The following is a 20,861-nucleotide window of genomic DNA, read 5'->3' as shown; positions in this document are numbered from 1 at the left end:
TTAAAATTTAAAACAAAGGGAAAATATATAGAGACGCGTCCCTTTCAATCTATTTTCCCTTCTTTAAAGTTTAAAGAACTGTTACCCAAAAAAAAAAAAAAGTTTAAAGAACTTAAAAATACAATTTTTTACAGGAAAAAAAGAGAAAGGTATCTTTTGTTTGCTTGCATTTAGCTTTAATGAAAGTTTTCTAAAATAATTTATTCAATTAGTAATAATTTAAGTATCTCCACCTAAAGATAAAATTAAACTACCAAAAAGTAACTCAAAAGGGTATTTCTTAGATATCTTCTAAATAATCTAAACTGATTCATTGAGCGAGGGATCGAGTTCTCCTTCATCCATAGCGTGGTTCAAGGTTCTTATAAAAAAAAACACAAAAAATAGCACGGTTCTTATCGGCCAATACGTGTAGGCATGGTTTGTAATCTTGAAAATTGGATCGGGATTGATCTCAACCGGTATTGATTCACATCGAACAGATTTACCCCCCATTTTTAACAAGAATCAGTGTTTATTATATTTTTACCCTTCTGGCGGTATCAAACTAGTCAAGATTCTTTCCTTCCTTTATTTATAAACTAGAACCAACTCATCCATTATAGCATCCCGAGGACTAAGAAAATTTATCATGAGAATTCAACTGTTCACCCAACACTTGAAAGGTAAAAAGACGCCATTGCCTTTGAGTGTGGTGTACTAAATAGTTCACTTGAGAGGATGAAAATCCAAAGACTAGAAAGTTGAGATTCCTCTCACCCATGGCGAGGAAAAACTTTCACCTTAAATCAAATTGTTAGCATTGGGTGATTATTTAGAAAAATAATAGAAGAAGAAAAGAGGCAACAAGAGGTTGAAGAATCAGCAGAGGCAAAAATCTGGTTCGTCGAAGTCGATAAAGCTATATCTAAAGCCAACGACCTCCAAACTCAGTATGATCAGCAGCATAGGAGTAGTAGTAGTAGTGGGTCATCATGTCATCAACAGTACTGCTTCTCCTGCTGGTCAGGCTATCAGCTGAGCAAAAGAGCGTCAAAGCTGAAGCAAGTTGTTGACAAGTTGTATGGAGATGAGGAACCAAGATATGGTTGGACTGCGGCGGCTTCTACCACGCAGAAAGGGAAGGAGCTGGACACCGTTAATATCGACGGCCAAGCAACAAGAGCGAAACTGAAGCATGAGGTCATCGAAGCCGTGCTGGACAATAGGTATGTTGTTGTTGGATTGCACGGTATGGGGGGTGTGGGCAAAACAACACTCCTACACCACGTCAATGAGCACTTTCGAACCACCGACCACTTTGAATCTGTGATTTTCATCACCATCTCAGCCACACCAAATTTCGTAGAAATACGAAAACAAAATGCCAAAGATTTGGGTTTGGATCCGAATAAATGCGAAGATGACAACGACTTGAAAGAAAGATTGTCTCGTCTTTTAAGAACAAGAAAGTATATGTTGATTTTAGATGACATGTGGGAGCCTCTAGATCTTGGTGTAGTTTGCATTGCTAAACCGAAGAAGGAGAATAACTACAAAATATTAATTGCATCTCGATCAATATTAGTGGTTACAAGGTTTGCGACTCGCTTTGAAGCAAAAGATTCTCTTCGATCTATTCCAGTGAACAAATTGCCACCTGATGAAGCCTGGAATCTTTTTGTACAAAAAGTTGGTGTCGATATTACATCCAAACCAGAAATAGAATCTCTAGCTAAGGAAGTTCTTAGAAAATATGATGGATTGCCGCTGGCCATTGTTGTTATTGGTGGTACAATGTCAACAACGATAACAGAGGGGGAATGGAAACACGCTATACGGGAATTGGAGCAAACTTGTAATCTTGAAGGTATAGAAGAAGAGGTATTTTCAAAACTCATTTTTAGTTTTGAAAAATTGGAACCAATCCAACAATCCCTCTTCTTGTATTGCTGTTTATTTCCTGAGGATTGGATCTATAGGAAAGACGAATTATTGGATTTTGTCATTGGTGAAGATACATTATTGTGTGATGAAATGCATAATAATATTGGAGACATGAAAAATAAAGTTGCTTTTTTTGGTTGGAAAGCTTCGAGATTCATCTGTGCTTGAAGATGCTGGCAATGAAAATGTTAAAATGCACGATGTGATGCGTTCTTTTGGTATGTGGATCACATCTTTTACTACTACTGTATCGAATTATAAGTGCCAATTATACTCCAATAAGTACATTGCAAAGGCAAGTGCTAGAATAGCTGAAGCACCGGATCCCTCAGAATGGTGCAAAACAACTAAGATTTCATTGATAGAGAATGAGGAGATGGATTCTTTACCTCAATTATTACCAGATCATCATCAATGTCCACAACTGCACACATTGCTCCTTAAAGGATGTGAACGCATCAAGGACATCCCCCAAGTGCACTTCTTGGATACTTGATTTGAGCTTTTGTAATAGATTAAAAACTTTGCCACCTTCAATATCCTATCTTGGCAACCTTCGTTCGTTGCGGTTAGGACGCTGTCGTTCCATACAAGAGTTGCCGCCTGAAATCGGGATGCTACTTCAGCTCATAGTGTTAGAGTTGTGCGAGTGCAATAGCTTAAGAAAGCTACCGGTGGAGATGAAAATTTTGAAGAATTTAAGGCATCTGAGCATCCGTAATACTTACCAACTTAAGAGGATACCACGTGGGGTATTGGCATCATCTGGATTGCATAAGTTAGTTAAAGGAAGTGAAGGTTTCATCACATTTGTTGAAGCCATTGGCTAAACGCCTAATTTGGTTACGACTGTTCAATTGTGATATCGATCCTTTAGCTTTGCCGGAAATTGTAGAACACTCTCCAAAACTTGGTATATCGGTGGAGTTCAATTCATATGAGGGTTTGACAAGTGTTCCAACTCATCGTGGCTGTTGGAGTCTACGTGTAAAGGGCTGTCCAAATCTCAAGACAATATTTTTGGCCGTAGAGGAGGAGGAAATCCAAGGGAATTGAATAAAAATAATAATAATATTATTATTGATCTTGATAGGTTGTTATGGTTGGAACTTGAACGATTAGATCAATTGGAGACAATATGTAGTGGGGTTCCACAGCAGCCAGCAGCTGGTTGCTTTACAAAACTGGAAGAAGTAGATATAATGGATTGCCCCAATCTGAAGGTGCTTTTCACTATTGGTGTAACACGACAGCTAAAACAGTTGAGGTTGTTACGTGTGTATCGATGTGCTCAATTGGCCGGTGAAGCTTATTGAAGTAGTAGTATCAGAAGATGATGATAAAGAAGAAGAAGACTTGGAATCCATCATCTCAGTAATGCATTTCCATGTTTGAAGTATATATTGCTATGTGAGCTGCCGGAATTGAGAGGCATATGCAGCAGCCAACATCTACTGGATTTGATGAAGTGGCCATCATATCTCTGCTCATCTCTACAGCACATGTTTATGATTGTCCTATAAGTTGAGGACACACCCCATTTGGAGCTCAACGTCCAGATATATTATTACATGATGAAATCGACAGCCAGGAGACAAAAGACTATTTTGACTACATAAAGAGACAGGTACGTACGTAACAGTAATAATTGAGACCGAAATAATAGTCTTTTTTTAAAATAAAAAAAAAACAAAGGCTCTAATTAACTGCTTTCTTTCCTTCTTCCCTTTCCTTTTGAAAAGCTTATTGGAATAATTATTAACTATTTTAAATTTTTTTTAATAAATTTTCATTTTTATTGAATGAATTAGGAAAAATTCTATTTATGCAACAAAAAAAAAAAACAAAAATTATCTGCATGCTCCCAAACATAATTTCTAGTGTATATATGTTACGCTGTAAAAACTTGTCTTTGCATTACTTTGAATGAGTATTATATACAGGATTACATGATCTTGAGAAGATCAGTGGTAAGAATATTCTATGTCAGAGTTTCCTATCTAAGGACAAAATTAATCCTAAATTAGAAAGTGTTAATACTAATTAACTGGTTAGGAGTCAATCAAGGTGAAGTGATACGGATGCTATGTTGTGCGTGAGATGTCACGCTAAGAATATAGTTTGATAAATGTCACTTATTTACTAATATCCTTGCTTGGTTAACCAGTTTTTGAAAGACAAGTTTTTTGGGAAACCCAGAATATATGTCAAGGAATGGCAACTTGTTGGGTTTGCCCCAGTTTGGAATGCATTCTAACTAGAGTAAGAATCTATTCTAAGAATACATATCAAACACCTCCTATGTGTTCAGTCGAAGCCCCATCTGAAGTGAGAATTTGTTAGAAATTTTGGATTAACAAATTTGCAAACTATTCAGCCCAGGCTTCCTGCCTCTTATGCAAGCCTTAGCTAGGTAGATGCTTGACTAGGACCACCCTGTGCTACTCGGGCTTAATTTGTTGAGTAATAATATATATAGAGTTACATATTATTGGAACAAAAAATAATAATAATAAATGGATGCACTAATTTAGTCTGGTAGTATAATTATTTATTTATTTAACCTTTTGATAATTACTTCTTTTACTTAATTTTCTTATAATTATAGAGTTCAATGTTTGCAGAAACAAGAGCATAGAAAAAGAGCACAGGAGGAGGAAAATGATGACAATGAAGAAGAAGAAGAAGAGGACGAGGAAAAAGATGACAATGACGAAGAAGAAAAACTTCATCTTGAGTGCTAGGACTAGGTATTACTCTTCATATCGTCCAATGATTGATATATATATATACACACACACACACATCACACATACAATATATCTTTCTTTTCTTCTAATTTTTTGGCCAAAAGTTTCGTGCACGGCCATGCATATCATGTATAGTCGCACACAAAATGTTGGATGAGGACAAATGCAGGGTGGGTCGATATTTGATGAATATATGGTTCAATTACGAACATGAACCTCTTTGATCCCCTAATATTTTATTGAAGGTTTCTTAATTTACTCGCGAATACCCAATAATATAGTGTTCTACATTTCTATACAACCATTGAAGCTCTAATTTCAAGCATGAAGTAACAAGGTTTGTTTTGGGTATAGAGGTGGCATCGGGTGGCCCACTGGCCCAGCCTGCCTAAGCCCTTCTACCACAGACCATGTGTTTGGGTGGGCCTGGGCTTTAGAACTTTGGTGTAGGCCAGAGCCCACGTTTTAATGAAAATAAAGACAAGCTCTAATTTATTGCTGCTTGGTTGTGTGTAGTCCATGCATCAGTGCGTCAGCCAATGAGAGTACGTGCATAGGGGTATCAACATGGATGAAATTTTTTATTTTAGAATGAGCTGGACGGTAATTTCAGCACTCCCATGTCTGCGCATAGGAGCCATGCGACCAAGCAGTGTTCTTTTTCTCAAAAAAATTAATAAAAATGACTCACTGAACTTTCTATCCCTGGAGGGAAAAGAAACCCCTATGACTCTATTACTTATAGTAAAAAAGTAAATATTTCACAGTTATGTGATATATCTAAAATTTGAGGTGAAACTCACTGAACTATCTATACCTGGAAGGGAAAAAAAGTGGCACTATTACTTACAATTTTGTTGGTTACTAATCAGCAACATCTTTCTTTATGATTTTTCTTCTTTGCAGTTTGTGATCCCAAGAGCCGTCTTTTCGTGTACGCGATGCACCTGGACTTAAGTAACGCATTCATTGGAGAAGGATTCCCATTTAAGAACCCCAAATGTTATAGAAGCTTGTGGTTGTGGTAAATCGTTTGCTACGTGTGTGTGTATATATTTATGCAGAAACCAAATTCTATTCTTAGTATAATTGTGCTACCGAATCCGAGTCTCAATTTGTCAATCCAGGGCTTGCCCTGGTGGTTCGCTATTCAGCCTACTCCCTTGAGAGATCTGTGTCAGGAGCTTGATCGGTGGTTTATGTCTCCTTAGCGATACCTAATCCACATTTATTTGTTTTTCAAAAAGTGGAACCTATGGGTACCATATTTGACCCCTTATGGGTCCTCTCCTTGCTTCCTTGTGGGGCCCTGATGGAGTTGATGACCGATCGGCCCTTAAATTGCACAAAAAAAAAAAAAAAAAAAATAGTTCAATTGGTTTTGAAAACAAGACATAACAATTGTTACATCCACCATATCAAAAAAAAAATGAGAATATACTTTATGAGACTGGATGCAGGAACCACATGGGTGCAGAAGTACTGCCTTGCCCCCCATGGAAAGGTTGAAATCCCGACCAGGACGATGTTTGCATGTGTGCATACGTGTAGACTCTAGAGGCCCAGGCAACGATCTCTTGCCCAAAATTTATATTCGAAATCAATGATGGAATGTAAACAACAACAATCGAGATGCTTTACCTAACCAAGACAATTAAATGTAAGGAGGGCAAGAGAATTAGTCCAAAAGAGATCCATGTGCAGATATGTGAGTATTTATTGTGGTCTCCACACATCAAATCCAATAGATAGCTCTGATGATGCACATTTAGTCAATTAATTATGATGATGCCTTGGTATAGAGGAATGATTTGATTCAAAATGAAGGAATAAAAGATCCATGGGAAGATCTATAATGACCTTAAGAGAAGTGATGAAGAAAGACATGCATAACTTAGACCTTGTATCAAATATGACATCGAATAGAGTTGATTGGAAGGTGATTGGAAGGTTAGGATCTATATAGCCAACCCCATTTAATTGGAATAAAAATAAGAAGTTGTTGTTATGACCTCCAGCACAATCTGCAATCTAAGATTGCTATTACCCCCATTTTATAAGGACAGTGTTGTTCATATACAAGAGAATAATAATCACATAGTATTGGATATCCTGGAAGATGATGGGACATGCAAAAGTGCTGATCTTAGACTGGAGAAGACTGGGTAATATATGTAATGCTTTGAATGACCCAGTATCGAAAGTATTTGATTGGGTTGAACTTATTTAGAATATGATTGTACATACAAAAGTGCTGATCATAGACTGCAGTTATGTAACCCCACTAGGATTTAACCATTCGAACGGTTCATAATTTTTATTTTTTTTTATGTGTATAAATGTGTGTTGGACATCATAAGAAGCTTGGTTAGAAAATCAGGTTGTTCAACTCAATTAGTCCTCAACAAAACCTGAAGATTTGGGCGAGTCAAACTGGTCAGAAACACCTTTTTTTTTTTTTTTTTTAATTTTCTAAAAACAATAATAACCATAAAATCATTAAAGAATCAGAAAACACAAAAATATATGGAAAAAATCGAAATAATAATAACATAATCATGAATTTTAGTTGTCCAGTGGATGGGAAAGGAGAGATCTATAATATATACAGGTGGACACAAACCATATATATTGTCTAAGGACAAAAAATGAGGGGAGAGTAAAATGGTAAATGACCAAATTCGGCAAGGTTTTATCAACTTAGGTAAAAAATCGTCACAAGCAATTCAGGACCAATAATTTCTGCCACATGACGGTGTGAGGTGGTAGAATTGTCACATGTCAAATTTTAACTTAATTCAATTGAATACCTCACCAGTCACCATGTATGTGCCAATCAAAAAATTTTTTTTCCTACACCTTTTCATAATTCTTAATTTTTAAATATTTGATTTTAACACCTGGACAACTCCAGTTGGGATGAAACTTGACATATAAACAAGAGGCTCTATGTGCACCTATCCACAAATATGCAAGCCCTTCTGACCCTACAATGCTGCAAAACCAAGACCCACCTGGAAAACTCCTCCCAAACTGGCAAAAAGAAAAGAGGAAGAGGGGAGGGGAAAGGGGTTAGGGTATGACCCAGTATTTGGCTTTGCTTGGTTAACCCAATCGTAGCATGTCAAATTTCAGACTCACATTCAATGCCATTTGTCAGGACCAAGGTCCGGCCACTTGGAGAACCCTATCCAAACTGTGCCACATGTAGAGAAGTACCACTCCCTGTAAATTATGGGCTTCAGAGAAAAATGAGAAATAATTTTCCAACAACTCTCAAGGGCTTCAAGCACCACCCAGATTTAACCGATTTTCGGTTGGTGACCCTACAAATTATCAAAAATAATTCATGGGAATGCAGAAAGTCAGCAACATAAATGCTTACAAGCAGCACCAATACAGGTTCGCCATGAGAATTGAATTTTAACATAGAAAGCAAAATATCTTTAACTACAAGCTATCTCAACGACGTAAATCTCTAAAGAGGGCCTACAATCAAATGTCAGAGATTCATTAAAAGAAACACCTTAACATTTATATATAGAAACACCGAAACGACTCAAGAGAACCTCTCACAACTCATTTGACAACTTGACGGTTCTGGTGCTCATCAATCACATTGCATTACGCGCTTCATGAGAACATACTACCTTTTTGCTTTGCATAACCCACATCTAGAAACATGTTGCATGCTTATTCCCACAAGTAACAATCTTCTCAAACCTTTCTTTTCATATGGGACTTGAAGCAAACGATAGAGACTGAATCCCCCGGTCTCTTCCAAGACTTGTACCCGCACATGGCAGCAATCTTGCAACACCGACTATTAATAAGAAGATTCATGACCAGGACTGTCCGCATGCATATCCATGGAGGAATCATTCGAGCAAGGGGAGTTGGTATCCCTGTTTTGGTGATGAGTAAAGTTGGTTTCACTATTCCGAGCTCCGTTTCCACTGGGCATCATACTGTTTGGATGGTAGCCTCCTTGAGCCAAATGATAATGCTGAAGACTACGGCGAACAGGACTTGAAAGAGCATTCGAGAAAACTGAATTCTTCGCTTGACTATCAGACTGCCCCGAACGTGGACCCTGCCCAACAGTTGCTGGCCCAAAAGAACCAGAAGAAACTTGGATGCCATTCATGACATGTGTTGTGGGCAGGGAATGTTGATTTTGGGAATGCAATCTGGGGGACACTGGGGGTTCCTCTCCACCATAGTCAAGCTCATTCTGCAAAGATCAGAAGAAATTTTTATTTAGAAAAAAACAACATAAAACAATGAACAATTGGCGTCTTAACTGATCAAAACATAGTTTTACTAAAATATCTGAAAACACACAAACAATCCAATGTGCTTCTTTATACGACGACTTCTGTAGACTTTTTAGGGTATATATAAGAATTACACTTAAGGTAATTTGGCCCAGCAACATTTCTGACATTATTTTTCACATTCTAAAACTTCATCGGAGAAAATACCACCATCATGGAAGTGAGTGACTGCTCTAAATTGCAAGATATGCTACCGGATGAGGTAAAAGACATACTTAGGCCCACAAGCATATGCATTTCTATACCATGGAAGCTACATCCTATAATGACATCAAACATAAACAGATGCAATATAGAGTGAAAGACAATAAATAATATGATACTATAGAGGTTAGAAGCTTGCAAAGTACAAATGGCCAATTGGAACTAATAACAACTCCAGTGTCAAGTATCATAATAATTGTTCAAATATGAATTCTGTTTTCCAAGTGGGCAAACAGTGGAACACAGGGTAATATAGATATTAGCCTGTCACAGTGAATATTGTAGTGATATCGTTGATCAGCCCGAGTTCCAAGCAGCTTACAGTTTGAGCCTGTTTGACCTCAGCTTAGTCATGGCCTGCATTCTATAAACATACCTGCAGCAGCTCAAACACTGAGCCTATATGAGCCTAGCAAATTCATGGGTCTGCCTTTCTATAAAGCATACTAAGAAAGCCAGAATTTCCTGGCCAATTCATGGCATACTACAGAACTATCCGATTAGAGCAATGACAGAAAATTGTTATAGAATTAAAATCACGACCTTAAAATCAAATTCGAATTATATGAATAAGGGATTCAATCATGTAGGGATACAATCATCAGAAAGCATAAACACAAGAGTGAAAAGCAAATAATTCCCATGTAAAACACTGTCAACAAAAAAGAGGTTAAGAGGAAAAATAGAGAAGATAGATCCACAAAAGAAACTGATGCAGATCAAATAGATGGATCTGCAATGGTGGGTTTTTAAATCAGAAGCAGTGATCAAAACCTAAAAAGAGAGATGTGGAAGAATAGAAATAAGGGGAAAGGTTTTCAGATTGCATATGAGAGAGAACAATCTCACTTTCAAATCCCAATAAAAACCTATTCCATAATTATTTTTTGGGGGTTTTTTTTTTTTGGGTTGGGGGGGGGGGGGGGGGTGTTAAGCCTTGCATCTTATATTAAGAAGTCCAAAAAAGACTAAGTAGACTAAAACACCTCCATACACAAGCCATGGAGGAGTATCCTAAACACACTCAACTATTTGAATTAAAAAAAAAAGAGCATACCCAGTGCATGAGACTCCCGTCACTGTGGCGTCTTGGGAGGGTCACAATCTACGCAGCCTTACCCGTGCTTTCGCAAAGAGGCTGTTTCCAGACTCGAACCTGTGACCACTTGGTCACAATGGAGCAACCTTACCGTGTTGCGCCAAGGCCCACCTTCTTACTCAACTATTTGAATAACTGAAAACAAACTCTTATCTAGTCTGGATATTAAACCTCTATATTCCAGCCAACTATATTAGAATAATAAAGAAAAGATAAATCCCAAAACAAAATGGGAACTTCCTACATGCATGGACTATGAGGGAAACTTCCTAATCTGACGCAACAACCTAATTTCATAAGGAAACAGAAACAAAACAGACTCATAAACAGGACTGACTTATTCTAATCTATTATATAACTAAATTATAATAAAAATAAGAAGAGAATATCAATATTAGATCCCACGATCCTGGTTTTAAGGAGACCAGAAATCTCCACAAACAAGGACTAGTATGGATAAAAAAACTGATTCTATAACAAACCAGACCAACCCAGATCGTGCATTATTCCTCCTTTGTTTGGAAAAAAAACTTGCCCTCAAGTTTTGTAGAACAGAAAAATCATGAACGCCCGATTAGCAACTTCTTCCTTGATCCAATGATCAGACCATGATCCAATGGCACAAAATCAGCAACAAGAAGATCATTGTTGAAGTCACAGTTGTCACGGCGTCACGGCGATCCAAGTCGGTGGAGGGGTGTCACGTCGATATATCGACATGGCGAGCATGTCAACCATGTTTTATTTTTTATTTTCTCCATTTTTAATGTGTTAATAGATGTATACTCAAGCCATGTTTTATTTTTTTTCTCTATTGTTTCTCAAGTTTTAAGAAAAAAAATTCAGAAATCGAAGAGGGAAAGAAGACAGGGAGAAGAAATCGAAGAAGAGATCGAAGAGGGAAAGAAGAAATCGAAAGAAATTGAAGAGGGAATGAAGAAATCGAAGAGGGAAGAAGAAATCGAAGAGGGAAAGAGAGACAGGAAGAAGAAATCAAAGAGGGACGCCATGGCGTAGGTCGCCATGCAACCCTCTCCAGCGCCAGGACGTGGCGTCGCCATGACAACTATGGTTGAAGTCGCAACTTGGAAGCACAAATTCAACTCGTTCCATCAAAGATCAACCAGTTTATTCTCTTCCACGGGTTGTTCATCAAAATGGCAATTGGAGTCACTTCGTCCTCCATCAACAGTGCTTGTCTTCTTTCCTTTCTGCCTACTGTTCAACAAATGATATTAGCTTGTCGAAGGAAGCTTCCAAACGTTCGAGCGTGGGCAGCAGTTGACTTCTTCATAGTTGCCCAAGTCACCGACACTTATTAAGATGTTCATTAATTATTTGTAAGCGCACTTGTATCACTTGAAGTTCATGAAAGAACACAAATAAGATAGATGGATCTGCTGTGATGGGATTTTAAGATCAGAAGCTGAGATCAAAACCTAACAACGAGAGTTTTCTGATTGCATATGAGAGAAGAGAGAGGCCAGATCGCAAAGAGAAAGAGAGAATAGTAAGAGGGAGAGAGGAGACAATCTTACTTTCAAACAAAAAACAAATTTATATTCTATATCAAATCATGGGGCCCGTTAAAAAAAATAAAGAAGACAGTTTAAATAGATTAAAACACTTCCAACACAATCCATGTAGGAGTGTCCTAAACACACTCAAGTCAACTATTTGAATAATAACTGATAACAAACTCTTATCTGGTCCGGATATTAAATCCCTATATTCATGCATGGGCTATGAGGGAAGCTTCCTAATCTGACCCAACAACCTACTTAAGTAAACTGAAACCATAGTTCAAGATTTCGGTCGTCTCGAGAATTTTTTCAGTTTCCATCTTGGTCGAAACGAAATGCCCTGCAGATATGCAGGAGTTTAGAACGAAACTTACAAATTTCAGTACCATTGGGATTCGGTTTCGTACCGCCAAACAATTGCTTTATATAAAAAGCAATATTTTGAAGGAAATAAGTTGCTATTTCAACCCATTTCGAGGTTTAGACCGAAAATAAGAAATTTCAACCAAAAAAAAACCCTTGCTTTGAATTGTTTGGCAAAATCACTTGCAAATCTTGGGGGAACAACATGTTAGAGGCTACTACAACACATCTACAATGAAGATTTGGTGCATTTGAGCGAGATTTCTTGATGATTCAAAGTTTGAGGTATACCATTTTTCCCTGAAGTTTATTTTTTTGCAAAAATAAAGGTAAATATGTAGTGTTTAGGCTTCAGTTTTTATCCGTCGGACATCATAGGCCAATCTACAAGTTCACGGAGTCGCTTAATTCTCTGTTTATAAATTAATTTTTAAATTTTCTGGTTAAAAATTTTTCTTGCAACAAATTTTTGAAAAAAAAAAAAAAAGGGTTAATACTTAGTGGTTGAAGCTCAATTTTATATATGTTAGACATGTTGGCTAATCTACAGCCTCAAGGTGTTGGTTTTTTTCTGCCAAAATTCTTTTTCAAAACGAAAAATAAGGAAAAGAGTAAACATCTTGTACACCTCCTGAGGTTTGTTGACCTGTCATGTAGCCCCCAAGATTTTTTAAAACCTTACTTACAGACCCCTGGGACTGACGGAGTTAGTTAAGTGTTAGTTTTACAATGTAAAAGACCAAAATAGCCTTTATACATCTTTTTCAAAATAGCCAAAAGTAAAATTACCTTTGTACCCTTATTCCATCTCCAACCTTGAAATAACAATTTAGGGCTCAATTTAGAGAGAAGTTGCATCATCATGCAGGCCGGCGGGATTCACGCTGTTATGGCCGGCGCTGGAATTTCTTCTATTGGCAAATCGTGCGATGGCTGGCGCTGGAATATCAAAGACCTTCGTAGGAACCTTCCTTAGTCCCTTACTTTCTCACAACCAAGGGTAGATTGAGGGAGCTGAATTGAGCTCAGTAGGAGAGAGAGAGAGAAGAAGAGGAAGAGAACCTTATCCGTTTACATCTTTATAAAAGCGCACCAAGTCCTTACCTTCCAAAGACCAAAAACAAAGAAATTGCAGAGAAAGTGGGGGCGAGAGAGAGAGAGAAGATTAAGAGGAAGAAGACGAAGTGTGGGTTTTGCTCACTAAAATGGCAACCAGGAAGAGCTACCTTTCGAGAACCAGTTACCGATTTCTTGGGGTAGAAAGAGAGAATTCGATTAAATTTGATTCCTATTTTGAATTCGATGAAGCGGATATCTGGGCTTCGAATCACGCAGATGCAATAGCATCACCCCCAGAATTGAAGAAAATGATGATACACAGATCAAGAGCTTCGAAGAAATCGACGAAAAGGGTCGAGAATGGAGGAGACCATCATTTGCCGGAGTTCTGACTTCTTCGTTGCTACCGGTGAACATCCCAGACTGGTCAAAGATCCTTAAGGAAGATTACAGAGATAGTCACAGGAGAGTTAATGAAGGTGATCTTGATGATGATGACTCCAGAATCCCTCCTCATGAGTTCTTAGCGAAACAATTTGCAAGGACTCGGGTTGCTTCCTTCAAGAATCCCAATCCACCCCGGCCCAGTTCAAGCTCTTCTTCTGCGACATCGAATTCATGGAATCCCAATCGACTTCAACCTTTTCGGCGTCAATACCCTTCCTCACGTTCGCCACGTCGGGCCTCAAATCCAGAACCAGGAAAATGCAGGGGGAAAAAGCAGATCTTTGACCCACGGCAATGGCTCCGTAGCAGTAGAACGAAAGAGGAAAGGGGAAAGAAGAGACTTCTTTAGGACAACCAATCCATAAGGGTATTTTGGCCATTTCCAGATTTATGGCCTGCTGACACCATCTGATGCAAATCCTAGCCTCCTCAATTGGAAGAAGCCACCCTAAGCCTAGGGTTTTAGTAGGAGCCTTAGGTTAGTTTATTTCTATACTTAGTTTATATTTTGTGTTTTAAATTGAACCAGCCTAAATTGGTTGCATCCAATTGGTTTAAGTGGTCTAATTTAAGTGAAGTGATCCTATTGGCTAATAGGGTCTTATATCCTATTGACTAGTAGGGAATCTTCTTTTATTTTAAGTAGTTTAAGTTGTTTTTAAGTCATTAGGGTCAATTGAGTCTTTTCATTTTAAGTCTTAAAGTTATTTTAAAATAGGTCCACCTCTCCACGATTTTAAGTGAGAGATTAAGTTGTAATAGTTCTAGGATTTAGGCCTTTTGGCTTCTTATTTAATGAGAAGTCGTGGGAGAGGCTCCCCACCTAATTATGTTTAAAAAAATCGATCTCCTGCTGTTGGCCTTTGTTGCTGCTGCTTCTCTCTTCAGAGACATGTCTTGTGAGCCATATCAAGGGCTCGGGCTGGTGGATTCCGGCGACTCCTTGCATCTTGTAGATCGGGAGGTCTTTCTTCTTCTCAATCAAGTTTCTCCAAGCTACCATTGAAGAACCTGCATATTCCAATGAGTATTTTACAGTTTTATTCATTCCCTTCTTCTCCTAATCCTCTATAGCCTACCCTAACATCCCCCCTTCTATTTCATTTGAATTTTCTGAACCCTAGTTCACTTACAGCCTTAACCATCCATTAAAATCCATCCAATTTTAAATCACAGCATCCTTGCATGCATCCCTACACTCGAACCAGGTTGCTGCCCTATTCCTAACACCTAAACCCTAGTCCCCTCACTCATATAAAACCCAAAACCCTAAGATAGTCTCAGTTCTGTCCAGGCTATTTTAACCACCAGAATTGGCCAATAATTTGTTCGATCCTTCCCCCCACTGCCAGTAAAACTCGACCTGAAACCCAGCCCTAAAATCCCATCCTAAACCCTAGTTTCAGCCTAGAATCTAAAACCTAAACCCGAAACCCTAACCCTATTTCTGCAGATTTTCAAAACCTAACCAAAACCAATTATTTTTATCCCATAATAACCCCCTAAACCTGCATATTAAAACCCTATAAACCCCTTTCCCAAATTCCACCCCTAAACCCTAGAATTAACCTAAACCTAGGGCTGCTGGGCTGCCCTTGCGAACCAGCAGCCCCTTTTGTTATTTGATCCTGTTGTTTGGCTCCTAGTAGGTCTCCTACCTATTTAGGACTACATTACCATCACTTAACCTGTTCACTCTAACGGAATGGGTATTCCGTCAGTCCCAGGGGGTCTGTAAGTAAGGTTTTAAAAATCTTGGGGGCTACATGACAGATCAACAAACCTCAGGGGGTGTACAAGATGTTTAATCTAAGGAAAAATATTATCTTTTGGTTTGAAATTTTATTGAAGTAAAATAGTTTTTGCCTTTGTCTTTTCAACTCAAAATGATGATTAATGTGCCTTTCCATGCTTAAATTTTAATTAATTAAGGTATTACTATTTTAAAAATTAGTTTTAATTAAGAAAAAAATATGAGTTAAGTAGAAATCAGAAAATAGCATTATTATTGTCATAGGATTTTTAATTGATGGAGAAAAATTAATAATTTGGCACTTGTCGCAACAGTGTAATAAGAGTACATCATGGCTACTCAAGGAGGAGATGGGGGCGACATAGAGTGGAGGCATGGTGTATCCATTGGAAATTATAAGAAGTCATAATGCAATTATAGTGGGAAGAAAACCATAGGAGGTGGGGCCACTAGACTAAAGTGGCATTTGGCAAGTGGATACAGGGATGTGGCCAAATGTCCTAGGATCCCTCTTGAGGTGCGGAAGGCCATGGCTACACTCATGGAAGAATAAAGAGGAAGCTAAAAAAGCGGAGGGCAAGGGAAGAGTTTGATGAGGCAGTGCTGGAGAAACATGCAAAGGTAGGAGCAAGTCAGACTCTGATTTTGTTAGTGATGAGAACTACATGCTTGCCGATGTGGAGACAGGCAGAGGCAAGACCTATGCGGCAAGTAGTCTGATGCAGTTAAGATTGTCCAATTAGGTCAATTGTGCCTCAGAAGAATTTTATTTTGTCCCATGGTTGGGTTCTATACACCTTAGGCTTCTTATTTTTGGGTTTATTGTTGTAATGGGCCTAATATATAAGCCCATAAAGTGGGGGCAATGTTAGTGCACGGGATTATTAGTTAAATTTGAGTTTTTGAGTTAGATTAGGATAGTTAATATCTAGATAGAATTCTGTTTTGAGTTTATTTACTTTATTGAGTGTATTAGAGTGATTAGGAGTCCTTTTATGAGTCAAAGTAGGAATTTTAGAAGGTCTATATACATGAAATACACACCCCCATCAATTCTGTTTGAGTTAGATTAGGATACTTAATAGCTAGATAGAATTCTGCTTTGAGTTTATTTACTTTATTGAGTGTATTAGAGTGATTAGGGGTCCTTTAATGAGTCAAATTAGGAATTTTAGGAGGTCTATAGATACGAAATACATCCCCAATCAATTAGAGATGATTTGAGTACAGAATATAAGTTTTTTCTAAGAGTTTTGGTGGTGTTGAGCAATGCATACGGGATGGACATCCCAAACCTGATTTCTTCTCTTCTATTCTATTCTATGATTCCCTCTTTTTCCTCCCAAGAAGATTGATCTCATCTCTCGTCCCTCCCCTTCCATCAATCTTGTTTTTTCCCTTAACAATGCAGTAGCAGCCCTTTCTGATCATCAGAAACCCTAGATTCCTTCAGCTTCTTCTTTTCAAAAACTCAGAAACCTAACCCTAACTTGCTGCCAATTCAATTCCAGCACACTTTCCTCCATTAAAACTTGATGTAACCTTCACTGATAGACTCCCCAACACCAACATAACCTAACCCTACCATCAAACCCTAGGTCCTACCAAACCCTAACCCTATCTTGACCTAAAAAACTTATTCTGACCTAGCCGAACTTACCAGTTCATAGCAGATCCTGGTTATTGGCTTCTAGTGGAATCCCTTCTAATCTAGAACCACATTATAGTGTGGCTGACTGTACACTTAAGGAATTATATTTGTAACACTTGTACATTTGTATGTGTACTTGTAAGTTGTAACATTTTGATATTTAATAATATTAAATGATTTTCTTCATTTGTAAATTACAATTGCATATTTTAATCGTTTGCATTGGATTTTATGTGTTATAGTACTAAATTATGTGTAGCATAGGCTATATTTGAGAAATAAACAGCCATGGTACGTTGTACACTACCAATATAGGGAACAAAACCAAACTCACATTTTTAGTGCGTTTTTTAACAATCTAAATGTTTCATTATGTTTAGAGATGCTTAATTAGAGTCCCTTTTGGGCCACCGAAATCGTCAAATGAAACCAACCACCGAAATGTGCCCAGTTTCAACCAGGCTCGGTCAAAACTAGAAAATTTTCAATTTCAACCCTACTCCTGAAACCTTGACTAAAACAAAACAAACTCTAAAACAGGACTAAACTTGTCCTAATTTGTTACACAACTAAATAATAATAAGATTAAGAAGATAATATCCTAATTAGATCCCCATGATCCTGGTTTTAAGGAGTCCAGAAATCCCCACACACAAGGACTGGTTTGGGTCAAAAAATTGGTTCAATAATGAACCAGACCAACCCAGATCCTGCATTAGAAACATGGCGAAAGAACTAGTCAACAGAGAGAGAGAAAAAAACCTGGAGGTAAGCTAGTATATCAGTCGTCATCACTCTCGATCCTTCCTCTTGTTGTCTCAAGATCCATTGGTAAAGTTTATCCTGCATAAAACAAGGGGAGGCTGGAATCAGAAAAGGAAAGCATGGGGTGGGGGTGCGAAGAAGAAAAAAGCCTGAAGGGCCATCTAATTTTATCAAGTCAATGAATATAACATCATTATCTAGTCAAATAGCAAGACAGTTCCTTTAAGCAGGTTTAAGAGAACCAAATAATTCCTACCTCAATAATCTATAAGTAGCACTACCCAAAGATCCAAGGGGATTTTACTAGTCAAATAGCAAAGTTCCATTAAGCATGTCTAAGAGCACTAAATAATTCCTAGTACGATAATCTATAACTAGCAATAGCCAAAGATCAAAGTGAAGTTTGCAAAAGAGGACATCGAAACTCAGGCTGGATAGCTAGCAAATTCAGAGACAGCAGAAACACAGTGTTCGAAAAATTCGAGCATTTTAAGAGATAAAGATATTGTTAAGAGTTGCACAAATATTTGCCAATAATAATTGTGCAGCTAATTCAAAAACTTATTAAACATACTGATTGAATTCCACAGAATTACTCGGATTTGAATCGAAAAATATGATAGGGGTAAGGGATCTATTTGTAAAGTTTAAAAACAACATTTAGTAAGATATTATGTCAGTTACACAATCATCAATACAAATTTTCCAATTTATTTTTAACTAATTTTGCTTCCCTTCATTTTCCTTGTCACCAAACAGAGCCTCCACACAGAATACTAACTTCAGGTATGCATGGCAAGTGCCATGCAATATCATCACATCAATGACTTATTGGGCACAAACTCTTCACAAGGTAAACCTATGTTGCATGATAAAAATAAAACAGAACAAGATATATGAAACAGAGACAGTTTATACCAATCAAGTCGAAAACAGTGGGAGTCCAAAATACATTCTAAATGTGTAATGTGAAAAGAGTAAGAAAAACAAGATTCAAAAAGCATAAGATCTCAGAAGTGCTTACAAGAATCCATAATCGGACATCTATACAGATTGACCAAGCCAATTCCAAGGAAACAGCACAAACATCAAACTAGGAAACTGACACTAACAAATTTCAGCCTTGAAATACGGAATATACAGACATTATGGTAATTTGTTTAAGAGTTCAAGGTGACGATTGTGTCAAGGAAAAACATCTATAAAGCTAAACGTTTTCTTCCTCTTCAAAGAATAAGAAAATAATTTAAAATGTGTATTCAACCCACCAAAAGGAGGAGAACCATATTCCTTCCAGGAGCATGCAACCCTACAGCCCTACCAACTAGAAAATCAAAGAGAAGGTCCAGTTCATTCCCATGTTTGCAGCCCTTTCGGTGAGCAACCTCTCAATTGGGCAGAACTCATGACACTGGAGAATCTCAGGTCTCAAGAAAAAAGGGAGTCTCCTTTATTTCCATTTGGAACAAATTAATAGATATTATTGGGGGAAATTTTGTTTGCCCAAATGGCAGTCGACATACTGCATGACAGTTGGGAGGACCTTTAGGAAGAGATTTTCCATTAAGACAGGCAAAGAATGGTCTCAAGTCTCTCAACTCTCAAATAACAGGCCAAACATGGTGATAAGTTTAACCAACAAAACTGAACAGCAGAAAATGTCTCTCTTAAAATAGTAAACCTTGGAGTACTAAAAATAGTAAACAGCCAAATATGAGAATAGAATAAATCTACAACATTAAAATAAAGATGTTCCTGTGTAACTTTTTTTGTGTTTGTGTATATTTGTACAACCTCTCTCTTTCAAAAACATTTTCCTTGCTCGAACAGGAAGACTACTCACTCCTCCCCTTTCTCTTCTCATTTCAATAAATTCTTTAACACATCTCTAAGGAAAAAAATGGTCTAATTTCCAATCACAATCTTATTTCATCTTCACCCAGTTGATAATTCCCTACCCACAAGGCAAAGGCAGAGCAACTGGAATGAAGATTTACTCCACATTCAAAAAGGCTACTTTTTATATTGAATGCTTCAATGAATTGGTATTCATGTACCTCCTCCACAGGTATTCTATAATTTATTTGATGCATCCACAGAGAAGATCATCAAACGTAAACAAATGCGCCTTCAGAATCCAGGTTCCAACATGTCTAGGAATTGTTTATGGGGAATTCCAAAAGGGTTTTGGAATTCTAAGGGACTCTTTAATGTTTTTTTTTTTTTTTGATGAAAGTATAATCACACAAACCACACACCAATCCCAAAAGGTTAACCAACTCTTTAATGTTATTTTGTTGTGTTCAACATTTTCACCTCTATATAATGCAAGTCTTGGCTACTCTAAAGGCAGCCAACACATTTTACAGCCACCAAAGCTTTACATGTTTGTCCCACTTGAGTCACACAGTACGATGATGCCCTACATCACATTGTAGGCCCCCCAAGAACCAAGAAATCCACCTCCTATATAAATGCTAACCAGAAAATATTCTCCAATTATAAGGGATTGTAAATTACGAAGTTCATTGGTCAAACCGTCAAAACAAATGTGTGGGCTTCTTTATGGGCCTGAAAATAGGCCTCCTTTGGATGGCTAGTGGTTTTATGTTTTTATATGTCCATTATTGGATCGTTATTTACTCATTGGCAAAAATGAGTTTTTTTGGGTCACAGAGGGATTAAGGAAGTAAGTGAATTATTAATTTGATTTGAGTTATATTAGATTTTCAATTGTAACTCAAATTATATAGAAGAATATAATAGGAGACAGTGATCAGGTTGAGTCTTTTCGGGTCCATCCAGTTGCCCCCTTGAGCATTTTGTCATAACTGGCAGATTTCTTCCTAGACTGCAGGGAGGAAAGTTTGGATCTTAGATAAAAAAAGCTTTGTTAAATATAGAGCCTCTGGGTTTATTATTTATTACATAGTTGTCAAAGCGTCCAGGTAAATTTTTTGGGGTCTAGGCGACTGTCGTCTTAG

General features: G+C 37.6%; 1 protein-coding gene and 1 long non-coding RNA gene across 2 annotated transcripts in view; one reads left to right on the top strand and one right to left on the bottom strand.

The window, feature by feature from the left end:
• Positions 1-633: 633 nt before the first annotated feature.
• LOC122669543 lies at positions 634-13,817 on the top strand. Its single transcript, XR_006334039.1, has 3 exons — positions 634-645; positions 11,003-11,005; positions 13,471-13,817. It is a non-coding gene; the product is annotated as an uncharacterized LOC122669543 (long non-coding RNA).
• LOC122669539 overlaps positions 8,014-20,861 on the bottom strand; it is a 25,208-nt gene continuing 12,360 nt past the window's right edge. The window contains exons 2-3 of the mRNA XM_043866316.1: positions 17,875-17,955; positions 8,014-8,910 (exon numbers count right to left, since the gene is read on the bottom strand). Coding sequence (XP_043722251.1) covers positions 8,503-8,910; positions 17,875-17,955 — 489 coding nt within the window. The 3' untranslated portion in view covers positions 8,014-8,502. The remainder of the gene's footprint in view (positions 8,911-17,874; positions 17,956-20,861) is intronic.

Source organism: Telopea speciosissima, chromosome 7 (assembly GCF_018873765.1).
Source record: "Telopea speciosissima isolate NSW1024214 ecotype Mountain lineage chromosome 7, Tspe_v1, whole genome shotgun sequence".
Classification (NCBI taxonomy): Eukaryota; Viridiplantae; Streptophyta; class Magnoliopsida; order Proteales; family Proteaceae; genus Telopea; species Telopea speciosissima.
This window is presented reverse-complemented; position numbering and strand designations above follow the sequence as displayed.